This window comes from Archocentrus centrarchus, chromosome 6 (genome assembly GCF_007364275.1).
Source record: "Archocentrus centrarchus isolate MPI-CPG fArcCen1 chromosome 6, fArcCen1, whole genome shotgun sequence".
Lineage (NCBI taxonomy): Eukaryota > Metazoa > Chordata > Actinopteri > Cichliformes > Cichlidae > Archocentrus > Archocentrus centrarchus.
The window spans coordinates 2,498,852-2,525,346 of record NC_044351.1 but is presented as its reverse complement, the minus strand read 5'-3'; the positions used below and the strand labels follow the sequence as shown (position 1 = coordinate 2,525,346).

Below are 26,495 nucleotides of genomic sequence, written 5' to 3'. Positions count from 1 at the left end.
TGGAGAATAAAACTGGGAGAAAAATGGGGTATAGGAATTTTTCCATGGTATGGTGTTGTGTTTTTGGCAGATCATATTGATAATATTACATATACTTTACAGGGTTTTGCAAATGAAACTATCAAAGGATTTGAACTCTTGTCAAACACTCAAAAAAAGTCACAGATTGACACTGTTAAAATATGATATGGCTCTCGATTATATTCTGGCCAAACAAGGTGGCCTATGCGTGACTCTGAATTTAACAGGAGATGCTTGTTATATATTAATACCAGATAGTTCAGACAATATCACTAGTGTCATTGATGCATTGAGACATATTAGAGATGCATTTGGTCCATCAGAAGGAGCTGGATGGTCAGCTAATGCTTGGTTGCAGGATAAATTGAGACCAGTGGGCGCAATATTGGTTCAAATTTTGATTGCAGTCATTCTATCATTATGTGTGATGTTTTGTTTTTGCACAGTGCTGTTGACTTTTGTGAAAGCAATGATATTGAGATGGGTTGGAATAGTTATGCCTAGTGATCGAACTCAGATGCCATTAATACAAACAACTGATATGGATGAAGAGGAAGATGTGGTGGTAGGAGGAGTGGTGGAGAGATATCCATTTTGATCTTCTTTATTATACTCTTAATATTTAGCCTTATTATACTCTTAAATATTTACTTTTATATTATTAATTTTCCTAATTTTTTACTGATGTTTATTATAACAGTGTGAGGTTTTCCAAGGGGGGAAATGAGAGAAAAGCAAGATAAATAGGAAATACAAAAATGGGAAATAGGAAATTTCACATTTATCTAAAAAAATATAAAATGAAATTTTTACATTTGATGTTTTCAATGTTATTTGTTGTTTTTATTACAAAAGATCCTGTTCAGTGTTTCTTGTCTCTTTCAGAAAAGGTGTTTGGGAACCCGTTGAGATGAGGGGTTCATATAAATGACAATAAAATGGACTGAAATGCCTTGAATCAACACAGTATGGACACCACATGATGGAGCCAACGTGGCTGGAGAACTACAGTTGATATTCTTATGTTTGACTGAATTCACATGATAATAAAATATTACTTTATTGTATGTGCACTACAGAAGTACAATGTGACAGCTTTCCATGTATGCACAACATTTTTGGTTAAATTAATTCAAGAATGATGTCTCTGTCATTTGGTAAGTACACTGGGACCTCAGAGGTTTTATTCTTTTATTCGATTCTAGGGAGAGAAATGGATAGGCAGGGAGAGGTCCATAGAGGAGTCCGATGGGTCGACCAGCTGATCTAATGGACACTTTTTTGATTTTATTTGCTGAGGCTTTCTTGTGTATTTGCTAAATGGTAACATGAACTCATTAACACTCCCTTTTGTCTTTTTGAGTTCCTCTGGGGTGCCAAAGGTGATCACTGTGGACAGCAGGATCGTGGGAGAATTTCTCCAGAAGTAGGGGTTTTCCTCCCACACCTCATAGGAAGTCAGAAAATTTTTTGTTAAAATCATGCTATGGGAGACACTGTTATTTGGAGTAATAAGAAACATCTTTGTCTTTCGAGACTTAGTTTGAAGTCTCGAAGGGGGGAAATATGAGGTGTCTGTACTGCTCTGTTAAACTCTCTATATATGCATATATGGTCTCTTTCCTTTAGGCCTTATTGTGTAAAAGAAGTAACCTGAGCTTTAAGGTTTGGCCTCAGGCCAGAAGGAATGCAGAAGGGCCTCTGGCAGGCTCTCTGGCCTTCCATATAAGGAGATGACCATATGTCCACATATAGGTTGTAGGTTGAAGCTGTTTTCATAGCCATATATGGAAAGTTAGAAGTATGGGGGGTTTGACCACCCCTATATAACCTTTGTTCTGCCCTTTGTTGAGTTGAGTTAGGATGATTGGGCCTCCTGTCCCAGATGGCTCGAGAAGCATCTGTTTTGACACTGTCTGTTTCTTTGCAATAAACTTTGTATATATGCATTAAGAGGATTCTTTCCCCAAGAATGCAACCATCCAAAGATGCAACAAGCGTCACCAGCAGGAGGTGCATTTAGGTGCCTAACTTTGGAACAAAATGCCTGATTTTTGATAATGTGGCAGTAACAGATTCCTCTGGGTTTACTTCATTACAAGCAGCACAAACGATCTTCAGACTAAGCCTCACACACGTTGCCAGAGTTTATTTTTTAAAACCTTTCTATCAAAAAGTGACATCATCTCAAAAACTTTCACCAAAAACAGAAAAGCCAGAAAAACAAAAAATGAGGTGCCATGAAAATCACAGCTCGTTGGACTTTTTACATTATTTCAAAATGGTTCTGATGCTTGAATCATGAGACTTTTGCCTTTAAATGATGTACGGTCACAGAAGATGCCATTTAAAATTCACTGCTCGAGTTTCGAGGTGAGCGTTGCAGGATTAACAGAGTCCAGGTACTGAGGTGGGACCGAGCAGAGAGGGTTTCCTGTTAAACTGATTATTTCTTCTAAAATATCTAAAGGGGTGTTTCCTTCTTCTCTAATGTTGATGAGGACAGAGATCCAAAGCAGACCTCGCTGATGGTAAACACTTTGATAAAACACTGCCAAATCTAAAATCATAAAAAGTTTATGATTTTAGGTTTGGCCTCAAATGAGGCTTTAATGGGAGCTGATCAGGTGGATTCACCTGGATTTGTTTTGCGCCTGATCTAACAGGAGTTCCTTTTGGCCCCCTGATCCCAGGTCAGTGCCTAAATAACTCAACATGCATCTGCAGCCTCGTGCCTCACTCCAGGTATTTGGGGACACATCCGTACAGTTCAATCATCTCGGGCCAGCCGTCGTATTTATTCTTCTCCTCTTCGTTCTTCAGGTGCTGGAAGACACGAGTTAACAGCATGAGGAGGTAAACAGGAACAGCTTAAAGGAAACTTCTACACACTACACAGTCTGAAGATTGGGGGGGGGGGGGGGACTCTCGTTTGGTGGGAGTTTCAGGGATGTCAACCATGTCAGAAGTGACCAGCAAACACTAAACCCCACAGCTTAAAAAAGACGAAGTGCCACCATTTTACTCGTTTCCCATCAGGGCCTGATTTACTGGCTGGATCAAAAGTGACCAAGTTTATTTTGCCTTCCGACCATCCACCTCTGGCCTCACACCACCCCAGAATTCCTGTGCATTTAACTCACATCGTTTGGCATTCCCGTTCAGGTAAACTGCACCTACATGCTTTTTGACGATCAGCCGATGGCCTTCTACACCTGCACCTACATGCTTTTTGACAATCAGCCGATGGCCTTCTACACCTGCACCTACATGCTTTTTGACGATCAGCCGATGGCCTTCTACACCTGCACCTACATGCTTTTTGATGATCAGCCGATGGCCTTCTACATGTCCACATTCTCCTGTGAAGTGAACCATTAAAGCTGCTTTCCAGCCCACCTCCACCCCAGCTCCTCCTCTCATGCTCTTCTGATTCATCAGTTTTTATGTGGAGATGCCAGAAGAGAACAATACCACCACATTCAATTCAATTTTATTTATATAGCACCAATTCACAACAACAGTCACCTCAAGGTGCTTTGTATTGTAAGGTAAAGGACCCTAAAATAATACAGAGAAAACCCAACAATCAGTGAGCAGCACTTGGTGACAGTGGGAAGGAAAAACTCCCTTTTAACAGGAAGAAACCTCCAGCAGAACCAGGCTCAGGAAGGGGGGGGGGGGGGTCATCTGCTGAGGGGGGAGAGAGAGACAGGACAGAAGACACACTGTGGAAGAGAGACAGAGATTAATCTTAACTGTTTCAATGCAGAGTGGGGTATAAACAGAGTGAAACGAAGAAATGAAGAAGAAATCTGCTCTCTTTCTAGTCCCTGTCAGTACTCTAGCTGCAGCATTTTGGATCAGCTGAAGGCTTTTCAGGGAGCTTTTAGGACAGCCTGATAATAATGAATTACAATAGTCCAGCCTAGAAGTAATAAATGCATGAATTAGCTTTTCAGCATCACTCTGAGAAAGGATGTTTCTCAGACTGTTTTTAAATTCTGGTCCCTCAAAATTCTTGGATTGAACTAGAGAAAGATCTCAGTTAACTTCACAAAATGTTAACTCTATCAGCAGGTGGGAAACCCCCCTGGGTATGTTGCTTTTCCTTATTCACATGAATGTCATTTAATTTAAAATTTTAAAGGTTGAGTTCTACAAACATTTAACAGGCTGATGTTTAAAATTTTGATGTTTCTGCTTTTAATTTTTTTTTAATCCTCATATGTAAAGTATGCGCTTCTGTCCTGGCTGAAAAAGGAAAGGTTTTAATCCTAAAACATCAGGGGAAGAAGCAGCTTCAACTGTTCCTGAACAGCTGATCAGAGTTGGTCCAATCAGTTCTGAATATCTTCACCTGGAGGTATTGACAGAAAGCCCTGATACCAGGATTCACCATGGCAACATGTAAACAGAGCAGCGCCTCCATCTGACTCCAGAGCAGCAGGATCAGGTGAGAGCGACCGTGATCCTGATCTCAGAGGCAGGAGGACCAGCTCGGTCGCTCCGTCATCATCACAGACTGAATAAAGTTGATTCTGTGTGCGGTTGTCAGTCAGCAGTTGAACTCTGATTGGATGAATCTGAATCTGATGTTAATCAAATCACTCAGCTGTGAGCTGACAGAACAGAATGTGGAGGAACAGCTCTGACACACTTTACTGATGGACGCTGATATCAGAGACCCAGACAGCAGCAGACTCCGGGTCAGTTTGATGCAGCAGGTTATGAGCATTTCATTTTTCAGTGATGATTCGGTAACTCAAATGCTACTTTCCCACCGCCGAGGAACCGGTTCGCGTGCCAGTGCTCGTGCTGTTCCCAATGAACCGGCGAAACAATTAAGAACGGCCCGCGTTCCCACCGTGTTTCTGTAAACCGCTCCTTTACGTATGAGTGTGGGCGGGTCTTCGTCTGGACACGGAAGCCGAAGCGCACAAACGTGGGAGAACACGCTCCCCTTTCTGTGCTGCGAATACGTTTTAGGGTCCAAACCAAACTACTGCAGCATCTGTGTGCAGCACAGAGGGAAACACAGACAGCGATTAGAGCAAGACGACAAGTACGCACTTTGTGTCCTTTTATCTGCGATATGAACTGATACAAAGCAGCAAGTTCAGCCTTAGAGCCCAACCTAATTCACAGCTTCGCTTCGCTTTTCTCATGTAATACACATGTAATATGGTAGAAAACTTGATGTTGAGACGGCAGAGTCACGCCCTTCTGCTGCTTTTGTCACGCGTTCGTGGTTCGAGACCAGCTAGTTTGCGGGGCCGGAATTGAACCCGTTTTTCGGCCGAGCACCGAGTGCTTCCGCGATGGAAAACCCGCCTAACGGTTCAAATTAAGGCACCGGCTCCGGAACCCTGTTGGTGGGAAAGAGGCCAGAGTGTCCTGATGGGCTGAAACAGCCTCGCTTTATCCAGGTTTCCATTATTTCTGCCATCACTGGATAAACTCTGCGTTCATGTTCCACTGTGAGCGTTCACTGATAAATGACGGCTCTCTGAGGTCCTGTTAAAGGTCAGAGGTCAGTTTGAGCTGGCTCCATGCTGCTCACACACACACACAGATCATTTTGGGAAAAGACATTTGAATTCAGGAACACAGATCGAGGCGGGACAGGGTAAGCTGCTCTGAACAGAACCAAAATGGATCAGAATGGGATGAGCTGGAAATGACCCGATCCAAACTGGATACAGGCCTGATCCGGTCTGAATCCGTGATCCTTATCTGTTTGGGATCCGTCCTGCCGTGCAGGAACATTTGAACATGAAATGTAATCCGATTACAATCAGACCGTCTGCAGCTGCTTTAGTGCTTAAATCCATTTAGTTCATCTTGAGTCTGAAAGTCATTTCAGCCTCACCTGATCAGCGAGACCGATGACCGATTCTACAGTAATGTACAGTAAATGTAATCAGATTACAATCTGCTGCATTACTGTCTAGACTGTCAGTTACAAAGATGAGACTGGAGATCTGATTCTGAGCTGATAATCAATCACTGATAGAATCGCTGTCTCTGCCCTCACATATTGATGACTGAGTGATTAGAAATCGACTCGTGTAACAAACTATGGTTTCACCAGATTTCAGTGCTTTTAGAAACAGACGAATTCTCTGCGCTCTGACTTTCTGAGTGAGGAAATGAAACCAAGTGTCGCTCAGCTGGTTCAGACTGATCTACCTTCTCAAAGGGGGTCTTCAATGTTGCTCCTTTTGCACCGACAAACACCCAGTTATCCCGGTACCCCACCGAGGAGATCGCAGAGCTCCCCAAATCAGCAATCAGCTTTCTGGCCTCGTCGTTTAACCTGCAGAAACACACACAGGGAGGAGGAGCGCGTTAGCAGCTTCAGCATGGGGGCAGGCGCCTCGGATCAGCTGAATATGAAGATAACAGAAACAGCAGATGAAAACCTGATGCTGCAGCCACAGAGACTCCAGCCTCTTACCTGAACATGACATAAAGATTTCATTAAAATTATGATTAAATTATTGCAGGCTTGCACACAGGTATGAGGAATCCTGAGTTCAAGCCTTTGGAAATACTGATGTTTCATCTTTGAGGGTGATGCGGTGATTAGAGACGTCAGAGGAGGAGGTGATGATGATGGGCTCGGGCTGAGAAAGGAAAGGCCAGGCCGAAGGGGCCTGAAGATGGTCGGAGGAGGAGAGGCTGCAGGAATATTTTCACACTGCAAATGCAGACTCACAAACATGAAAGATGTCCACTTTCTCACTTCAGCATCTTTGTCTGAATCTCTGAGATGTTACACACTAATCAGGCACAAATCTGTGAAACTCAAGAACCGCTGCTGCTGTTTGGAAGAAAAAAGCCCTTAAAGGAGGAGGAGGCGCTTACTTTGTCGATGGTTCGTCGTAGGAGGCTATAATAACAATGGAGCCCTTCTCGATGATGTTCAGGAAGTCAATGAGAGGTTTCACTTCTGCAAGACAAACATCATAAAAACTCAGTCTTCACGCACTGAAATCAGCCGGCTCAGTCTTCATCTTCACTCACCTCCACTGTACATGTTAAATCTGTCAGTCTTCAGGACTTCTTCTGTTTTACCTGCCAGAGAAAAACGAAGGCGTGATCAAACCTGCAGCCACGTTTATCATCAATGAAGACAAACTGTTGGAAAAGATCAGGAAATGGCTCAGAGGAAGTTTCACCTGAAACTCTCATGTATCAAACACATGGTATTTAAAAGAGAACATCAAGAGAGGAGATCCATCTGCAGCTGGATTTGTTTTTATGCTTTTCAGTTCATGGTCCACTCAGTGACTGCAGGGAGCCCAGATCCTCCACCATGCTGCTCTGACGTGTTGGTGCTGATCAGTGTAACTTTGACAGCAAATTTTGGTTTAGTTTTAGTCATAATTTAGTCATCTGAATAGTTTTAGTCGACTAATTATGGTAAGACTCCTTCCCTGATACTCCACGCTGGGTGGCGCTGTCACTTGGTGTTGGCTCTCACTGCGGTATTGTATCACTTCCTGTTCCTGTTTCGGAGCACAGTGTTTTGCTGTCTGTTAGCTGTTATATCTGTATAACTCGATTTATCTGGATAATAACATATTTTAGTGTAATCTTCACCTACTTTAAATAGCATACTCTTTGCTGAATCACCTGTATTCATATTACTCACTTTATTTGTTTTTAGAAATTCGCTAGCTTAGCTCAGCTAGTAGCTTAGCCCTTAGCCGACTCACTACCAGCATGGCTTCTTCTCCTGTCTCTCCTGCACTTTCCTGCTCTGGGTGTCACATGTTTAGTTACTCCTCGGCCTCCTTTAGCAGTAACGGTACTTGTAATAAATGTAGTCTGTTTGTAGCTCTGGAGGCCAGGCTTTTTGAACTGGAGACTCGGCTCCGCACCCTGGAAAATCCTACATCTAGCCAGGCCCCTGTAGCGGGTGCGGACCGTGGTAGCTTAGCCGCCGTTAGCTCCCCCCCAGCAGATCCCGAGCAGCAGGGAAAACAGGCCAGCTGGGTGACGGTGAGGAGGAAGCGTAGTCCTAAGCAGAAGCCCCGGGTACACCACCAACCTGTTCACGTCTCTAACCGTTTTTCTCCACTCGGCGACACACCCGCTGAGGAACAAACTCTGGTTATTGGTGACTCTGTTTTGAGAAACGTGAAGCTAGAGACACCGGCGACCATAGTCAAATGTCTTCCAGGGGCCAGAGCAGGCGACATTCATGGAAATTTGAAACTGCTGGCTAAGGCTAATCGTAGATTTGGTAAGATCGTTATTCACGTCGGCAGTAATGACACCCGGTTACGCCAATCGGAGGTCACTAAAATTAATATTGACTCGGTGTGTAACTTTGCAAAAACGATGTCGGACTCTGTAGTTTTCTCTGGGCCCCTCCCCAATCAGACCAGGAGCGACATGTTTAGCCGCATGTTCTCCTTGAATCGCTGGCTGTCTGAGTGGTGTCCAAAAAATGACGTGGGCTTCATAGATAATTGGCAAAGTTTCTGGGGAAAACCTGGTCTTGTTAGGAGAGACGGCATCCATCCCACTTTGGATGGAGCAGCTCTCATTTCTAGAAATCTGGCCAAATTTATTAACCCTCCTAAAAACTGACTACCCAGGGTTGAGACCAGGAAGCAGAGTTGCAGTCTTACACGCCTCTCTGCAGCTTCTCTCCTCCTGCCATCCCCCCAAAACCCCATCCCCATAGAGTCGGTGCCTGCTCCCAGACCACCAAACACCAAAGCTAAAATAAGCAAAAAGCTATTTAAGCATAAAAATTCAAAAACAATAAATAATACAGCTTCATCAACTGCACCAAAGAATAAAACAATTAAATGTGGATTGTTAAACATTAGGTCTCTCTCTTCCAAGTCCCTATTAATAAATGATTTAATAATTGATCAACGTATTGATTTATTGTGCCTTACAGAAACCTGGTTACAGCAGGATGAATATGTTAGTTTAAATGAATCAACACCCCCGAGTCACAGTAACTGTCAGAATGCTCGAAGCACAGGTCGAGGAGGAGGATTAGCTGCAATCTTCAATTCCAGCTTATTAATTAATCAGAGACCCAGACAAAGTTTTCATTCTTTTGAAAGCCTGACTCTTAGTCTTGTCCATCCTAATTGGGAAAATCAAAAAGCTGTTTTATTTGTTATTATCTATCGTCCACCTGGTCCCTACTCAGAGTTTCTGTCTGATTTCTCAAACTTTTTATCTGATTTAGTGCTCAGTTCAGATAAAATAATTATAGTGGGTGATTTTAACATCCATGTAGATGCTGAGAATGACAGCCTCAACACTGCATTTAATCTATTGTTAGATTCAATTGGCTTCTCTCAAAATGTAAAGGAGCCCACCCACCACTTTAATCATACTCTGGATCTTGTCCTGACATATGGCATAGAAACTGAAGACTTAACAGTATTCCCTGAAAGCCCCCTCCTGTCTGATCATTTCTTAGTAACATTTACATTTACTTTAATGGATTACACAGCAGTGGGGAATAAGTTTTATTACAGTAGAAGTCTTTCTGAAAGTGCTGTAACTAAGTTTAAGGATCTAATTCCTTCATTGTTATGCTCTTCAGTGCCAACACAGTGCAGAGCAGCTACCTAAACTCTGCTCCCAGTGAGGTTGATTATCTCGTCAATAGTTTTACATCCTCACTGCGTACGACTTTGGATACTGTGGCTCCTCTGAAAAGGAAAGCTTCAAATCAGAAGTGCCTGACTCCGTGGTATAATTCACAAACGCACAGCTTAAAGCAGATAACCCGAAAGCTGGAGAGGGAATGGCGTCTCACTAAATTAGAAGATGCTCATTTAGCCTGGAAAAAGAGTTTGTTGCTCTATAAAAAAGCCCTCCGTAAAGCCAGGACATCTTACTACTCATCATTAATTGAAGAAAATAAGAACAACCCCAGGTTTCTTTTCAGCACTGTAGCCAGGCTGACAAAGAGTCAGAGCTCTGTAGAGCCGAGTATTCCTTTCACGTTAACTAGTAGTGACTTCATGGATTTCTTTACAAATAAAATTTTAGACATTCGAGAAAAAATTATTCATAACCATCTCAAAGATTATTCTTCATGTTCGGCTGCTTTCAGCACTGCTGGTATTTGTTTAGACTCTTTTGCTCCAGTTGATCTTTCAGAGTTAACTTCAATAGTTACTTCCTCCAAACCAGCAACATGTTTGTTAGATCCCATTCCTACTAGACTGTTCAAAGAAGTCTTTCCAATTATTGATGCTTCAATCTTAAAAATGATCAATCAGTCTTTATTAGTTGGCTATGTACCACAGACCTTCAAGGTGGCTGTAATTAAACCTCTGCTTAAAAAGCCATCACTTGACCCAGCTGTCTTAGCTAATTATAGGCCAATCTCCAACCTTCCTTTTCTCTCAAAGACTCTTGAAAGAGTAGTTGTAAAACAGCTAACTGATCATCTGCAGAGGAACGGTTTATTTGAAGAGTTTCAGTCAGGTTTCAGAATTCATCACAGTACAGAAACAGCATTAGTGAAGGTTACCAATGATCTTCTTACAGCCTCTGACAGTGGACTCATCTCTGTTCTTGTCCTGTTGGACCTCAGTGCAGCTTTGATACTGTTGACCATAACATTTTATTACAGAGATTAGAGCTTGCTATAGGTATTAAAGGTACTGCACTGCAGTGGTTTGAATCATATTTATCTCATAGACTCCAATTTGTTCATGTAAATGGGGAGTCTTCTTCAGACAGTAAGTCTGTGTAGATTCTCAGTCATCCAGGTCATAGTAGTCTCTGGAGCTTGAAAAAGGCGACTGGACTTCTTTTTGTTTCTTGAAGATGTTTCACCTCTCATCCGAAAGGCTTCTTCAGTTCTCAACCAAATGGTGGAGAGACCCAGGTATTTAAACCCCTGTGGGCGTAGTCCCCTGGAGGTGGTTATGACCCTCTATTGATCATGTGCGTGAACACATGTGCCCAGGTGTGAAGAGGGCGTGGGTCATATTTAATCAGTGGTTTCAGTTGAAACCAATTTAGGACTCCGCTCCATTGTTTCCTGTGGCCTATTGAGGTCACTGGAACAAAGGTGTGAATGGGGGTTGAGACGTCTGGGAAGGGAGCTCAGGACAGCACTGTAAGCGGGGGAAAGTTGGTGACGTAATCCACCTCCTCTGTTCAATGATGGTTGTTCACAGTGGACATAGATGGCTTCTTTCACTCCTCTTTCAAACCATCTGTTTTCCCTGTCCAAAATGTGAACATTGGCATCCTCAAAAGCGTGCCCTTTTTCCTTCAGATGCAGATGTACTGCTGAATCTTGTCCTGTCGAGGTGGCTCTTCTATGTTGTGCCATTCGTTTGTGAAGAGGCTGTTTGGTTTCACCAATGTAGAGGTCCGAGCACTCTTCACTGCACTGAACAGCATACACTACATCGCTGATCTTGTGTTTGGCGGGTTTGTCCTTGGGATGAACCAGTTTTTGTCTTAGGGTGTGACTTGGTTTGAAGTATACTGAGATGTCATGCTTGGAGAAAATTCTTCTGAGTTTCTCTGACAAGCCCGACACATATGGGATGACAATGTTTTTCCTCTTGTCCTTCCTATTCTCTGTAGTTTGTGTTTGGCCTTCATTCCTGTGCATCTTAGCTGATTTGATGAAGGCCCAGTTGGGGTAACCGCATGTTTTGAGGGCTTTCTTAATGTGTGTGTGTTCCTTATGCTTCCCTTCTGCCTTAGAGGGAACACTTTCCGCACGGTGTTGTAGGGTCCTGATCACCCCAAGTTTGTGTTCCAGAGGGTGGTGGGAGTCAAAGAGGAGATACTGGTCTGTGTGTGTGGGCTTCCGGTAAACTTCAATGTTGAGGCTTCCATCTTCCTCGATAAGCACCGCACAGTCCAGGAATGGTAACTTGTTATCTCTGGTGTCCTCCCTGGTAAAACGTATGTATTTATCCACTGAGTTGATGTGACGAGTGAAGGCTTCTACTTCATGGGTTTTGATTTTGACCCAGGTGTCATCTACATATCTGTACCAGTGGCTAGGTGCCATCCCTTTGAAAGAACCAAGAGCTTTACTTTCCACTTCCTCCATGTAAAGGTTGGCTACAATGGGAGACACTGGGGAGCCCATGGCACATCCATGCTTCTGTCTGTAGAATCCATCATTGTATTTAAAATATGTTGTGGGCACACCTGGGCACATGTGTTCACGCACATGATCAATAGAGGGTCATAACCACCTCCAGGGGACTACGCCCACAGGGGTTTAAATACCTGGGTCTCTCCACCATTTGGTTGAGAACTGAAGAAGCCTTTCGGATGAGAGGTGAAACGTCTTCAAGAAACAAAAAGAAGTCCAGTCGCCTTTTTCAAGCTCCAGAGATTCAGACAGTAAGGTTAATTATGGAGTTCCACAGGGTTCTGTGCTAGGACCAATTTTATTTACATTATACATGCTTCCCTTAGGCAGTATTATTAGAAAGCACTGCATCAATTTTCATTGTTATGCAGATGATACTCAGCTTTATCTATCAATGAAGCCAGATGACACACATCAATTAATTAAACTGCAGGAATGTCTTAAAGACATTAAGGCCTGGATGACCTCTAATTTCCTGCTTCTAAATTCAGATAAAACTGAAATTCTTGTTCTCGGCCCCACAAATCTTAGAAACATGGTGTCTAACCAGATACTTACTCTGGATGGCATTACTTTGGCCTCCAGTAACACTGTGAGAAATCTTGGAGTCATTTTTGACCAGGATATGTCCTTCAATGCACATATTAAACAAATATGTAGGACCGCTTTTTTGCATTTGCGCAATATTTCTAAAATTAGAAACATCCTTTCTCAGAGTGATGCTGAAAAGCTCATTCATGCATTTATTACTTCTAGGCTGGATTATTGTAATTCATTATTATCAGGCTGTCCTAAAAGCTCCCTGAAAAGCCTTCAGCTGATCCAAAATGCTGCAGCTAGAGTACTGACAGGGACTAGAAAGAGAGAGCAGATTTCTCCCATATTGGCTTCTCTTCATTGGCTCCCTGTTAAATCTAGAATAGAATTTAAAATTCTTCTCCTCACATACAAGGTCTTGAATAATCAGGCACCATCTTATCTCAAAGACCTCATAGTACCATATCACCCCAACAGAGCACTTCGCTCTCAGACTGCTGGCTTACTTGTGGTTCCTAGGATACTTAAGAGTAGAATGGGAGGCAGAGCCTTCAGCTTTCAGGCGCCTCTTCTGTGGAACCAGCTTCCAGCTTGGATTCGGGAGACAGACACCCTCTCTATTTTTAAGATTAGGCTTAAAACTTTCCTTTATGATCAAGCTTATAGTTAGGGCTGGATCAGGTGACCCTGAACCATCCCTTAGTTATGCTGCTATAGGCCTAGGCTGCTGGGGGGTTCACATAATGCACTGTTTCTCATTCACCTTATTTACTTTGTTTATACTCCACTCTGCATTTAATCATTAATTGATATTAATCTCTGGCTGTCTTCCACAGCATGTCTTTCTCTCCCCTCAGCCCAACCGGTCGCGGCAGATGACTGCCCCTCCCTGAGCCTGGGTCTGCTGGAGGTTTCTTCCTGTTAAAAGGGAGTTTTTCCTTTCCACTGTCGCCAAGTGCTGCTCATAGGGGGTCGTTTTGACTGTTGGGTTTTCTCTGTATTATTGTAGGGTCTTTACCCACAATACAAAGCGCCTTGAGGCGACAGTTTGTTGTGATTTGGCGCTATATAAATAAAATTGAATTGAATTGAATTGAATTGAAGAATATAGTCGACTAAATCTACAGTCGATTTAGTCGACTAAAATATAAAGGGTGTAAAATGTAAATGCTTTTACTTCAGTTCCCTTTAATTAGTCATTATACACACTTACACAAAATTAAACATTTATTAAAAGTTATGGAATATTATTAATAATATTAACATTAGCGTTTCACCTGCTTCCCACACACCTGATCATTAACACCACCTTACTGAGATAATCCGAGCGTTTTACAGCAGGACGCTCTGAAAGGTACAGGGCAGTGTTCAGGACTAAGATTATAAAGGCTAATCCACCGCAGTGTGGAGATTTTCTCTAAACACAAACTGGGAAAAACACTTTACCCTGCAGGACATTAAAATGCTGACCTTTGCATGGAGATCTGGGTGACTGGTTTGCAGATGTTTAAGATTTGTCGTGTTTTTACCCGAGATAGTCGCCCCACATGGTTTACACATCGTTTAGTTTGTCACAACGTCAAAGGACAAATGTGTCCATACATCGGCTCTTCTCTTTCTCCCTGCTGACATTGGTTACATAACTTAGTTCTATCGGAAGGAACGACCAATCACAGGCTAGTTTGGTCTTCCCGGGTTTAGAGAAAATTTGGGCAACTGTGCGTTTGATTGGATGTTTTCCTAACTTGTCCCGCCCTGTCACAAATTTAAATCAGTTCTGACTGGATGTTGACGCCACCAAGCTTTTTCGTCTCGTTTTCATTCGTTGACAAAAGTGTCAGTTAATTTTGTTATCGTTTTTATCATTTTAGGTAGTTTTTATTTAGTTATCGTCTCATTATCGTCATGAAAAAAAGGGTCGTCTACGAAAATTATGACGAAAATATTTCGTCAACGAAATTAACACTGATGCTGATGTTTCCTCCAAACGTGCTGCTGTGCATTCTGGACAAACATCTGCACTTTGGTCTGTTTGTTACACAAGTCTTCGTGTTTGTTCAGATGCAGCTTTGCAGACCTGAGCTGTGCTGCCATGTTCTTTCAGAGAGAAGAGGCTTTCTGCTGCAGCCCTTCCAACCCAACCACATTTTTTCTGTGCTGTCATGACCTTTAACCTCTAAAACGCTGACTGAGGCCTCCAGAGTCTGAGATGGAGCTCTTGGGTTTTCTGCAGTTTCCCTGAGCTTGGGATGATTTTGCTGGGATGCGCATGCCTGGGTGGCATCGTGTTAACACACCTGACTGCTCCAAACTGGCAAACCTTCTGCTTTCGTAGAGGTGCTCACACATACGGATGATCAGCTAATCCATGTATTTGATTAGCAGCACCTGGCTGCTACTTATTCTATGCATTCCTATGGAAGCAGTGAGGGTGACTTAATTTTCACAGGGCTGCACAGAGTCCTGTGAAAAACTCTTTCTGACTTTAAATGTAAAGTGCAGTTTTATTCATTTGTGTAGCACCTTTCACACGGTTTGCAACTCGAGGTGCTGCACACAGAAAGCAAGAAGGAATCCTTTTAAAAACTGGAGCACTCACCATTTACAACAACAATGTTTATTCCACCTCCAGCATTGTTCAGCGCAGCTCCAAGAACCCTGAGGAGAAATTCAAACTCTGCATATGACCACAAAAACTGTCCAGAAGCAACTAAAAAATAAAAAAATAGAATGTAAAAGAAGACAAGTTTGCGCACACAACTTCTACAAGGACCCCAGAGAGATATAAATGCATCTTAAAGACTCCAGAAAGGAAGCAGAGTTAAAGCTCCTACAGTTTGTTTTGGATGCAGACCACTGGAGGGACGACGTTTGCGGCTCCACTGTGGATGTAGAAGCTGAACTGATCTGCAGGACACTCTCTCTTTGCACGACATGGGCCAGCTGGAGGGGGAAAAAAAGACCCATTAATACCGACACCCGTTCCACTGGGTCAGTGATTCTGCTGACTTACCCGTGTAATGAACTCTGACCTGACAGCTCGATGGGTGCTTTGGGTTTATCATGGAAGGAATAGACGATATCAGGTAAAGAATTTTGCCCGTCAGCTGGAAGGACAGAAACAAAATGAAAAACTGCTTCAAGTTTGACATTTTCACAAAGAATTCGAGGGTCAAACATGCCAAGAAAACACGACTTTGTGCTTTAACTCACATGTGAAACAGCCTGTCTCACAATGATGCTGAAAAACTAGGTTATGCATTGATTACTTCTAGGCAGGGCTATTGTAATCCATTATTATCAGGCTGATCCTGGTTCTGTTGGAGGTCTATTCCTGTTCAGAGGAAGTTCTTCTTCCCCACTGTCACCAAGTGCGGCTCACAGGGGATCGGCCCTCTCTCTGGTGTGAACTGGTGCTTTACGCGTGAATGTATCCCCCAACAAACATCTTGCGTTTCTATGAACGTAAAGAAGAGAAGGAGCGCTGAACATGCTCACCTGTGTACCAGGAGCTGAACTGCTGTGTGATGATGACGACTGCCAGGACTAGACAAACTGCCACCAGCAACCACCGCAAAAACTCTGAGGGAGACACATGCAAGACCATCTGAGCCTCCTGCAAACTGCAGACTGAATACATGCACACAGCTATTTTGAAACTTATTTACAGTTTTTCAGAAACTAACAACAACCAATAAATAGACCTTAAAAGTAAATAAATGATAACAATGAATTCACATAAAGGGAAAGGACGCAAATTAGTGACTGAAACACTGCAGGCTGAAACTTGGCCTTATTATGGCTACAATTAAAAACAGACCAATATTTGTAAATTAGAAATTTAGTGGTAAACAAAGTGAACACCAAAACCTTAATTCCTCATCAGGGGGGCACAAATTAGGTGCGTTTACTGATCTACATGATTTCTGGACTGGATCGTCTGTAGAGCATAAACTGGATTTCTGTTCTCTTTGTTCCCCCCCGAACCTCTGCACAGTAAATATAATGATTTTTGATTCCAGAAACTTTAGTTTTATATAGTACTGCTTTTTCAAAGGTTAATGATGACACCCAAAAACACCTGGTGTCACACTCTCTCTCTCTCTGATCATCATTGATCCTTGTGGTCGATGTTTGACCGCATTTGTTCACAGAACAGGTGAGCTGCCCTGTACAAATGTAAAGGTGGGGTGAATCAATGAATAATGGGCACACATCTGTGGCTGTTTCAGGACAATTAGGTGGGAAAATTTTCCACAGTTGATCCTTCTGACGTGCAGCACTCAGCAGGAAATTGCCCACTTCAGATGTGTTCTCACTACAGGAAACGACGACAATACATCCAAAACATCTGTGTGCTGTGTTTAACTTTGGGTGATCCATCACCCAAAGTTAAACCAAGGTCTGGCTGTATTGTAGTGTAATACCAGACTGCACCACAAGCTGGAGCAGCGAGTTAGTTGCAGTTAATCGCGTTCTTATTTAAAGCAGTGGCGTGGGAAAGTGCAGCACCTCTGGAGGAATGCGGGCAGAATTTAAAAAAAATAAAAAATAACAGCAACACACATCTGAAAACCTTTCAACTCACTCCTTGTTGAACTACTGCCCCCTGGTGGTGAAAGTTTGAGCTCAGTTCTGCAGAGGTGATTACAAAACATGGCTTTAAAGACTGGCTGCCTGAAAATGGAGGCAAGCTGAAATTTCAAGTTATTGAGTTGAAATTTTGACTCATGGCTGGAAAAAACTTTCAGTGTCGGGAGTTTGGGACTCTGAGGTTCTGTTCATTGAAATATTCCAGGAGATTCTGGGTTTGCTTCTTGTTTGTTTCCCTGTTAGTAGATTTACTCGTGTTCTTAATCCCTGAGCTTCAGTTCAGTTTAGTTTGTTCTTTGTGATCCTGAGTTGTTATAATGTTTCTCCTGTTTTCTCTTTAAGTATACTTAGTTTGTTTCAGGTCAGGTCAGGGTCCAGTTCCAAGTCTTGGAAAGTACAGCCTGCCGCATAGTCGGGCTGCCACCATAAATGGCAACCAACACACTCACCAACATGCACAGATCCAGCGTGGTGAGTTAATGGTTCAACCCCACACCATGGCATTGCATGCAACAATTTGGCCCTCAGTCCCCAGCAGCCGAAAGGTGGAGGGTGCTAAGAATGCCCGGGTTTCCAATAATCATATTCACTTTGCAACACACAATGTGAGGAGCTTGAAAGATCAAGAGAAACTACATGAGTTGGAGTATGAGCTGAGTGAGACAGGATTCAAGTGGGAGATCATTGGACTGTCAGAGACTAGGCAGAAGGGAGAGCAACTAGCACAGATGGCTAGCGGACATGTATTGTACACCAGAAGAGTCTGTTGGAGGAGTAGGATTCTTGGTGAACAAGAAGATTAAAGAAAGAGTTGTGGAGCAGGAAGGAGTCAGCAGCAGAGTAGATTTGCTGACTATGAAGATCAACAGCAAGTACTCATTGCAGGTGATGCAGGTGTATGCACCAAATTCAAGCCACAAGTATGAAGAGGTGGAGGAGTTTTACACAGAAGTAGCAAAAGGTAACAGAGAAGAACAAGAGTCATTACGAAATCATCATGGGTTGATGTCATCCAGACAGTAAACACTGGAAGTGATCACAGATTAGTCAGAGCCACAATAAGACTCAACACCAGATTGGAAGGGAAAAAAATGGTAAGAACTGGAAAGACCAGAGTTAACATTGATGTGGTGTTCCAGAAGAAAGCTGAATTCAAACTAAAGCTGCAGAACCAATTTGAGGTGTTTGGAAGTGAAGGTGACGCAGAGGAGGTGGTGGAAAAGATTGCAGAAGCCATCCAGGCGAGTGTGCTGGAGACAGCAGGACAAGTGCAGAAGAACAACAGGGAAAGGTTGAAGGTTAAGACCAAAGATTTATTGAAGAAGAGGAGAGAGATGGTGAGCAGAGGAACAACAAGAGAGGACAAAGAATATGCCAAACTATGCAAGACCATCAGGAAATCAATAAGACAAGATATCAGAGAACACAACACCTTGAAGATAAAAAAAAAGCAGTACTGATAGGAAGAGGCCTGAAGAAAGCTACTAACAACAAAAAAAGGGTGCAAAGTGCTGATATCGGCATTGAAAGAGCAGGATGGAACAATCACAACTAACGGAGAAAGAATCCTTGAAAGATGTGCAGATTTCTTTGAACATCTTTACAAGACATAGTGAAAGTTCAGGCCGAAGTAGTGCAGTAGAAAGAGCACTAGACCAGATAAAGAACAACAAGGCCCCAGGAGCGGATCAGATCATGACTGAAATGATTAGAGCAGGAGGAGAAGTTGCTCAAAAGAAGATCAAGGAGCTCTTCAGCAAAGTGATCCAGACACAGGCAGTGCCCAAACAGTGGAAAAATGCCATCACCACAATGATTTTTAAGAAGGGAAACAAGAAAGACATTGCTAACTATAGGCCAATTAGCCTACTCTCCCATGCTTACAAGCTCTTCATGAAGATCTTGAAGAACAGATTAAGCTGCACGCTGGAGGAACCACCAGAGCAGGCAGCTTACAGGAAAGGTTTTTTCCACCATTGACCACCTGCATGCTGTAACACAAGTGCTTGAAAAGACCAACGAATATCAAATCCCTCTCTTCATGGCATTCATAGAATACGAGAAACCATTCGACTCAAACACGAAGCAGTATTTGAATCCTTGAAGAAGCATGGTGTGCAAGACAAGTATGTCAGTGCCATCAAAGAAACGTACAGAGAAGGCACTGCACGAATAAAAACAGAGAGGCTGAGCAAAAAGATCAAGATCAGGAAAGGAGTTCGCCAAGGAGACACTATCTCAAATCATGTTTACAGCAACAATAGAAGAAATAGATTAAAAAAGATTGAGCACTGATTAACATCAGTAAAGAGAAGCTCAACATCCTCAGATTTGCTGATGACATCATACTGTTTGCTGAGAGTGAAGAAAAGCTGAAAGAGCTGCTTGAAGATCTAAATGAGGGGAGAAAGACAGAATAAGAATGAACAAGAAGAAAACCAAGATAATGTGTTGTGAGATAGCAAGACGACGTCAAAGGGAAGGAATTGTGATCGATGGAGAAGACCTCGGAGAGGTGACACAATACAAATACTTGGGAAGAATGCTAACACCAGGAAATGGTGTGAACAAAGAGATCGACCAAAGAGTTACATCAGGGTGGAGACGGTTTGGAGAATATAGCAACTTTTTGAAAGAGAAAGAAATACCAGGAAGATTGTGGACAGAGTCATTTTACCAGCAATGACATATGGAGCAGAGACATGGACCCTCACAAAACAACAGGAGAGGAAGCTGGCTGTGGCCCAAAGGAGCCATGCTGAACATCACCAGAAGAGATAAGATTAGAAATTATGTCATAAGATCCAAGACTGAAGTGAAGGACATCATAGAAGAGGTAAGGAAAATGAGAGGACAGTGGGCAGGACATCTTGCCAGAATGAGCAACATCAAATGGGCCAATAAAACAACTGAGTGGACACCAAGAGAAGGGAAGAGAGTGAGACGGAGACCAAAGAGAAGATGGCAAGATGATATTGAAGAGGTGGGAAGCACATGTGGATGCAATTGGCACACATTGTGTGTATGGCGAGAGTTGTGGAGGCCACCTGTCTGCAGTGGCATGAAGTGCTAAGATGATGATGATGATGAGTTTGTTTCTAGTTCCCCTTTGACTTTATTGCTCCCTCTTTGTTAGTTCGTGTCTGTGTTTCTGTTTAATTTTCTCAAATCCTGTTTGTGTTCCCTGTGCTTTGCTTTCAGTTTTGCTTCCTTTTTCCCATCTCCCATAATTTAGATCACCTGTCTCCCTGTCCCCCGCTGGCTCCACTTCCCTTAATTAAACCCCTTTGTCAGATCCCAGCTCCAGAGTTTTGTTTCCATTTTCACAGTGAAGCTTTAGGATTCCTTAGCACCGTGTTTGGCCCTGGATGCCTGCCATCAACCAAACAAAGATTTGCTTTCAGTTCACCTTGCTTGCATCACCGTGTCTGCAGTTGGATCCTGATTTTTGTCTAGTTAATATCAAGAACATTTCAGAGCTGTTAAACTGCCTATTTTTTCCCCCTTTCTTGCAGCCAAACCAAGAAGAAAATAATGTGTGAAGGAGGGAAAAGTCTCAGACACTCAGCTGTCAACAGCCAGTAAGGAAGTAAAAACACAGGCAGAAGGAAAACTTACTTCCAGAGACAGCTGACATTTTCGCCATGCTTCGTTTTCCTGCTCACAGAGAGACACAAATATCAGAAGAAACGCGTCAGGACTCATCTGTCAAAATGTTTCTACTCCAGCTCAGAAATGATCAACTCAACCAGAAGACACCAGATCAAAGAGACTAAAGAAATCGTGTGTTATTTCATTTTTAAATATCAATTACATGTTCATCTGGGAGGAAAGTTATTAGATCACAAATGCAAAACTTTGGGACTATCAGCCTTTCAGAGCAGACTTTTAAAGTTCAAAAATTTACTGGGAACATTTTGAATCAGGGGCGTGGTGGCCATCGGGACGTTTCCCGAACATCCGGTGATCAGAATTTTTTTTTTTTTTTTCGTTGCAGCTCTCGCGGCCACAGGTGCAGATGGTCGGTCGGAGCTGGCTCTTCACTGAGAGCCGTTTTTCATCAGGAGGGGCTTCAAACACAACAGCCCAGCCAGCACACCATGAGAGGTGAAGGGCGAGACACCCATACCTGTCAAGTCTCCCGTTTTGGCCGGGAAACTCCCGTATTTTACCCCTCTGTCCTGCCGTCTTCCCGTATTATTTTCCCGTACATTTCCCATATTTTAATATAATTTTTTTTTTTAATGTTCCTGTGCCGCTCCAAACTGAATTCTGTCACTAGCCTCGCGAGAACTGCCACCTGCAGCAGCCTGGTTGGCAGTTCTCGCGAGGTCAGTGCTGACAGCCGGGTGTTGTGCCAAAAAGTGATCGCCTGCCAAAAAGTGATCGCCAGAAAATGATTGCCCATATTTAAACTGTGTAAATGACTTGCTGACCTATAATCTGTGAAAAACATGTCAAACATTTCTCTCGTGAATGATATCAAGTACTTTTGAGCAAGAAACAACATTTCTATCACAAGGTAGACGCTGCAATCAGTTTTTGGCAGCGACTTTTATATATTCTTTATTTATCAGGGTAAAAACTGTGATCGGTCAGATTTTAAAGAGAAATCTGGCCAAGAGAGCAGCAGAAATCAGAACAAATATAACATTACACTCTATAAAGATATTTTAAGTGACCAAAGAGGACTGGATTTATTATAATGTACGTGCAATAACGCAGAGTCATAAACATAATTGAAAAACAGGTCATTTCTTCATTTTATATTTAAGCCCTTCATAAATCCTATTGACTACACTCTATTCACCAATATAAGCAAAGACATTACGCATAAAAGCACATAGAAACATCGAAAATCACTTTATGGCAGACGATCACTTTTTGGCACACCGGTGTTACGTCGAGCCGCGTTTCCCCATCAGATACGGTTTCCCCAGCGTCTCTGCGCCGCCCACGCGGCAAAAATCGCGCGTGCTTGTTCAGCGCTCGTAACCACACCGCCGTGCTTGAGCCGCAAGAAAACTACGGACACCGTGAAAGCTCAAACAACGTGTTTCGGCGAAGTTGTCCCACTTTTTGCAAATGCGCTCCCATCAGATACGTGCGCTCTCTCTCTCTCTATGTTTAGATGTTTATCGATAGATAGATAAATAGATACTCCATATAGCCCATGCGGATAGCTCTATATAACCCAAAACTGGGTGAACACATCTTGATAGCCTAATAACAGCCATCAGAAACCGTTCCCCCTGTGTTAATCTGGGGGAACGTTTCCTGATGGCCCAGGGACAGCCATCAGAAACCGTTCCCCCTGTGTTAAACTGGGGGAACGCGTTCTGATGGCTGTCCGTGGGCCATCAGAATGCGTTCCCCCAGTTTAACACAGGGGGAACGGTTTCTGATGGCTGTTATTAGGCTATCAAGATGTGTTTACCCAGTTTTGGGTTATATAGAGCTATCCGCATGGGCTATATGGAGTATCTATCTATCTATCTATCGATAAACATCTAAACATAGAGAGAGAGAGAGCGCACGTATCTGATGGGAGCGCATTTGCAAAAAGTGGGACAACTTCGCCGAAACACGTTGTTTGAGCTTTCACGGTGTCCGTAGTTTTCTTGCGGCGCAAGCACGGTGCGCTGGTTACGAGCGCTGAACAAGCACGCGCGATTTTTGCCGCGTGGGCGGCGCAGAGACGCTGGTGGGCGGCGCAGAGACGCTGGTGGGCGGCGCAGAGACGCTGGTGGGCGGCGCAGAGACGCTGGTGGGCGGCGCAGAGACGCTGGGGAAACCGTATCTGATGGGGAAACGCGGCTCGACGTAACACCGGAACAAACCCGGAACAACTGGACCTCGGTTGGGCTCAGAGTTGCCAACTTTGCGGTGTTTTTCCCCCATAAATCCTCCGCTGTCGCCGTGTGTTCTGTACATAAAGCTTTCTTCCTGCGTCCCTTCGTACACTTTGGCCCAAACTTCACCGAGTCTGCCCACCCGCTCCCTCCGCTCCCATCCCCGGACCTCACTTCGGCCTTTATCAACCTTTGAGACAGGCGACAGCGAGTTTTCTTACACAAGTTGGCAACAGCGGTCCAGATAAAGGAGGAATGAACTTAGCTGGCAGTCACATAAGTGTTTTCGTTAAATTTGATATTCTAACATTAAACAATACGGGACAAAATTCATCTACGTAATGTGGGTCTGGGCAAAGCATTAAAGTTATTAAAGTTCATTTGTAGTTCTAAACATATTTAGGGTGTTTTTTCTTCACTTTTTGCCTCTCCAAAGAGGTTTTCCCTCTCTCCCTCAGCCTCGACTGCAACTATATCCAAATGAACAAATTGTGCAAATTAGGCGACGACTTTACAGCGACTTCTATTTTCAGCAATTTCCCGTATTTTTAAATACAAAACGCACGGGTTGAATTTCGACCCCAGCCCGCCCCTGTTTTAATGGCAGCACAGGCTCAGAAGTCTTCCTGTTGAAACAGGATCGCATGCACAAAACAATCCTTTCAAACAGATTCAGAGCTCAGACTTCCTAAAAACATCTTTATATTCAAGCATCAAACAAAGAAATGAGTCCATCAGAGGGAGAGCTCAGAGTTAGAGGCGAGGCTGAGATGGTGTGGGCGTGCAGAGGAGGGACAGTAGATATACTGGACAGAGGATGATGAAGATGGAGCTGCAAGGCAGGAGGAGAAGAGGAAGACGACACACCACTCAGATTAAACCTACAGCAGCTCAGATGTTGGTGACTCACCTGGTCTCTGACTGCTGCCGGAGAACCAGGTAGAACCTGCCTTCCTTGTCGAGTGAGAGAAAGATTAATATCTACCTGCGCCTTTAGAGCGCGCACCTTGGACACTGAGGCAGTCGCTCTGATTCCTGGACTGATCGGTCAGCTCACTCCAGCTTTTAATAAAAACTGCTGATTAAACTGACCGTTACAGATCAAAATAACACCGGAACATGTGCCGGTGCTCCGTAACTCTGACCGCACGAACAAAAGACGCATTTACACACTTTCCACCTGTTTGATTGGTGAACAAAGGAAATTCACACCCAAGAAGCCAAACACCTGAAAGTATTTGTTTTACAGCCACGGGCTTTATGCTCACAGCAGAGATAAGTTACTCAAATATTCAGGTGAGGCGCTCAGTTACACCTGGAGTCCTGTTCACTGCACTTTATAATAACTCACAGCTGAAAACTGTGAGCCTGGATGAGCCGCTTGTTGCCGACCCGCGGCTCAATCTGCGGCTCGCGGAAGTAAATTATAAGTATCCAATTGAAGTGCATTTTATTTTTGTCAGTTCGGTTTTTGTTGTAGTTTTAAATTGGAACATTATTGTGATCTTGAAATATTAAAATCATTTTATTTATCTATTTTCGTTTCTCAATATATGCGTCACTCGCGGTAGCGGCTTCTGGTAGTATTTGCGGCTCTCACTGTTTTGTTTTCCGTGGAAACCGGGTTCAAATGGCTCTTTCCGGATTACAGGTTGCCGACCCCTGGAAACCACAGACTGTATATTAAAGATGGACTGCACTGCATCGGTTTGGCGTCCTACTGGGGCCGCGTTAGTTTCAGAGAGCTGGAAGTAATTATTTTCCATCTCAGCGCAAACGCCATCAACCTGCTCAACGTGCATCCAGCCAAAAGGTGAGGGACAGCGACAGTCTGACCTGCTCCCTCTGGCTGAGGAGTATAGGCTCAGGCACTTTTGTTAGAGCAGACTTTAAGTGTCACACACTGACTCTGTGTGTCCTCCCAGAGATTCAATTTCAGTATAAAAAGCAGAGCAGTTACACATCAGACGTAAAACCTTTGAAAGGACATCACAGATGCAACAAAAACATTAATATTTGCTCATCCAACTCACCACAATTTCAGCTGTCAAGGTCTGAAAGCCTCTGGTAGAAACAGATATGAGTGAGTGTGTGTGTGTGTGTGTGTGTGTGTGTGTGAGCCCCACCCGTCACTGAGCTCCCATCTACACCTACATTGATCTTTCTTTCTGGGCCAGTTTTTCCTGCTTGGCTGTTGTAAAATGTTGAAATTCCTGCCTTAAAAATACTACTCCCATCAACCATTCATTGAAGCTTTATGTGCATGTTTTGGGAAAACAAAGAGGAAAAAAAAGAACCTCGTGTTAGAATCTTTTTTTTTTTTTTTACTCAAACTGTTTTCAATATTGAACTTTATTTTTTTCCCCTCAAAAGACAAATAACACCAAGACAGGAAATAAAGGCATGTTTTACTTCTTTCTGTATAAAACATTCAGGGCTGCAGAGGTCACATGACCTTCAAGCATTTTCAAACTGAACAGAAGAGCTGGTGACAGCAAACGTTGGTCTGTTCCTCTCAGCCGGTCGTTTACATTCGAGTCACATCTGATTTTTTAACTCCAGAATTAAACCGCACAGTTACGCTCCTCACACTGATTTCTCTCTGCTTCACGGCCTCGCTGCAACTCTGTGTGGATTATGAATCGTTATTATTTCTCCTTTTATCACAGAAACGAGCGAGACTAATTTGATTTGGTGGCAAAACCAAAAATGAACAAGAGACACTGTTGATTTTCTTCAAATCCAGATTTCTGTAAAACTGACAGAAAAGGTCCGAACACCAGTCCGAGTGATGAGACTGCACATTATAGTTACTAATAATAATGAAAAGACTGCAGTCATTTCAGATTATTATTAATAATAATAAAGGCATTCTAGTTGTTACGAGTCGAATGGGCTGGCTCTGTCAGAGGGCAGTAGTATGTCTTCTGTCACGTTCAGCAGACTAATTATTTTTGGCCTCCCTGACTTGAAAGTTATGCAGTGAAAGGAAATTTCTTCACCTGACGTCAGACTGATTTTTCTGTAACGGCCGTGCTGAGATGCTCCGAGCGTCCTGTGCCGGAGCCTCGGGGCAGCAGACGTCTCTGTTTTCTGTGGCACTGATGGAAACCGATGAGAGGAACTTCAAAAACAAAGACTTGGTTTGCTGTAAATAAGTTAAAAAAGCTTAAACTGGTGGCCTGAATAAATCCTGTGTGGATTACATCATGGTTATTATTAAGAAGCTTGCCCAGAACTGAAACCACATCATCAGTTCAAAGTGGTCTCCATGGCGGGTTAGTCAGTCTACATACAGTGGTAGTTTACTGGTTGCACTGGTGTAAAACCTCCAGGGTCCAATAAAACATCATCACAACAGGCAGAGC

The 26,495-nt window shown here is 43.2% G+C and overlaps 1 protein-coding gene across 2 annotated transcripts; it reads right to left on the bottom strand.

Annotated features, from left to right (window-relative positions):
* Window positions 1–1,051: 1,051 nt before the first annotated feature.
* LOC115781746 (protein FAM3C-like) lies at window positions 1,052–25,237 on the bottom strand. 2 transcript variants are annotated; one of them, XM_030731585.1, is made up of 10 exons: window positions 25,161–25,237; window positions 20,894–20,932; window positions 16,181–16,264; window positions 15,715–15,789; window positions 15,517–15,625; window positions 15,282–15,340; window positions 7,051–7,101; window positions 6,892–6,976; window positions 6,214–6,340; window positions 1,053–2,847 (listed from the first exon to the last, which is right to left on the bottom strand). In XM_030731585.1, exons 2-10 carry the CDS (start codon window positions 20,919–20,921, stop codon window positions 2,758–2,760), a joined length of 708 nt encoding a protein of 235 aa, XP_030587445.1. In that variant the 5' UTR covers window positions 20,922–20,932; window positions 25,161–25,237; the 3' UTR covers window positions 1,053–2,757. The 2 variants fall into 2 exon arrangements, with proteins under 2 accessions (XP_030587446.1, XP_030587445.1); XM_030731586.1 differs by lacking the exon at window positions 25,161–25,237 and having other exon boundaries at window positions 1,052–2,847; window positions 15,696–15,789.
* Window positions 25,238–26,495: the final 1,258 nt, after the last annotated feature.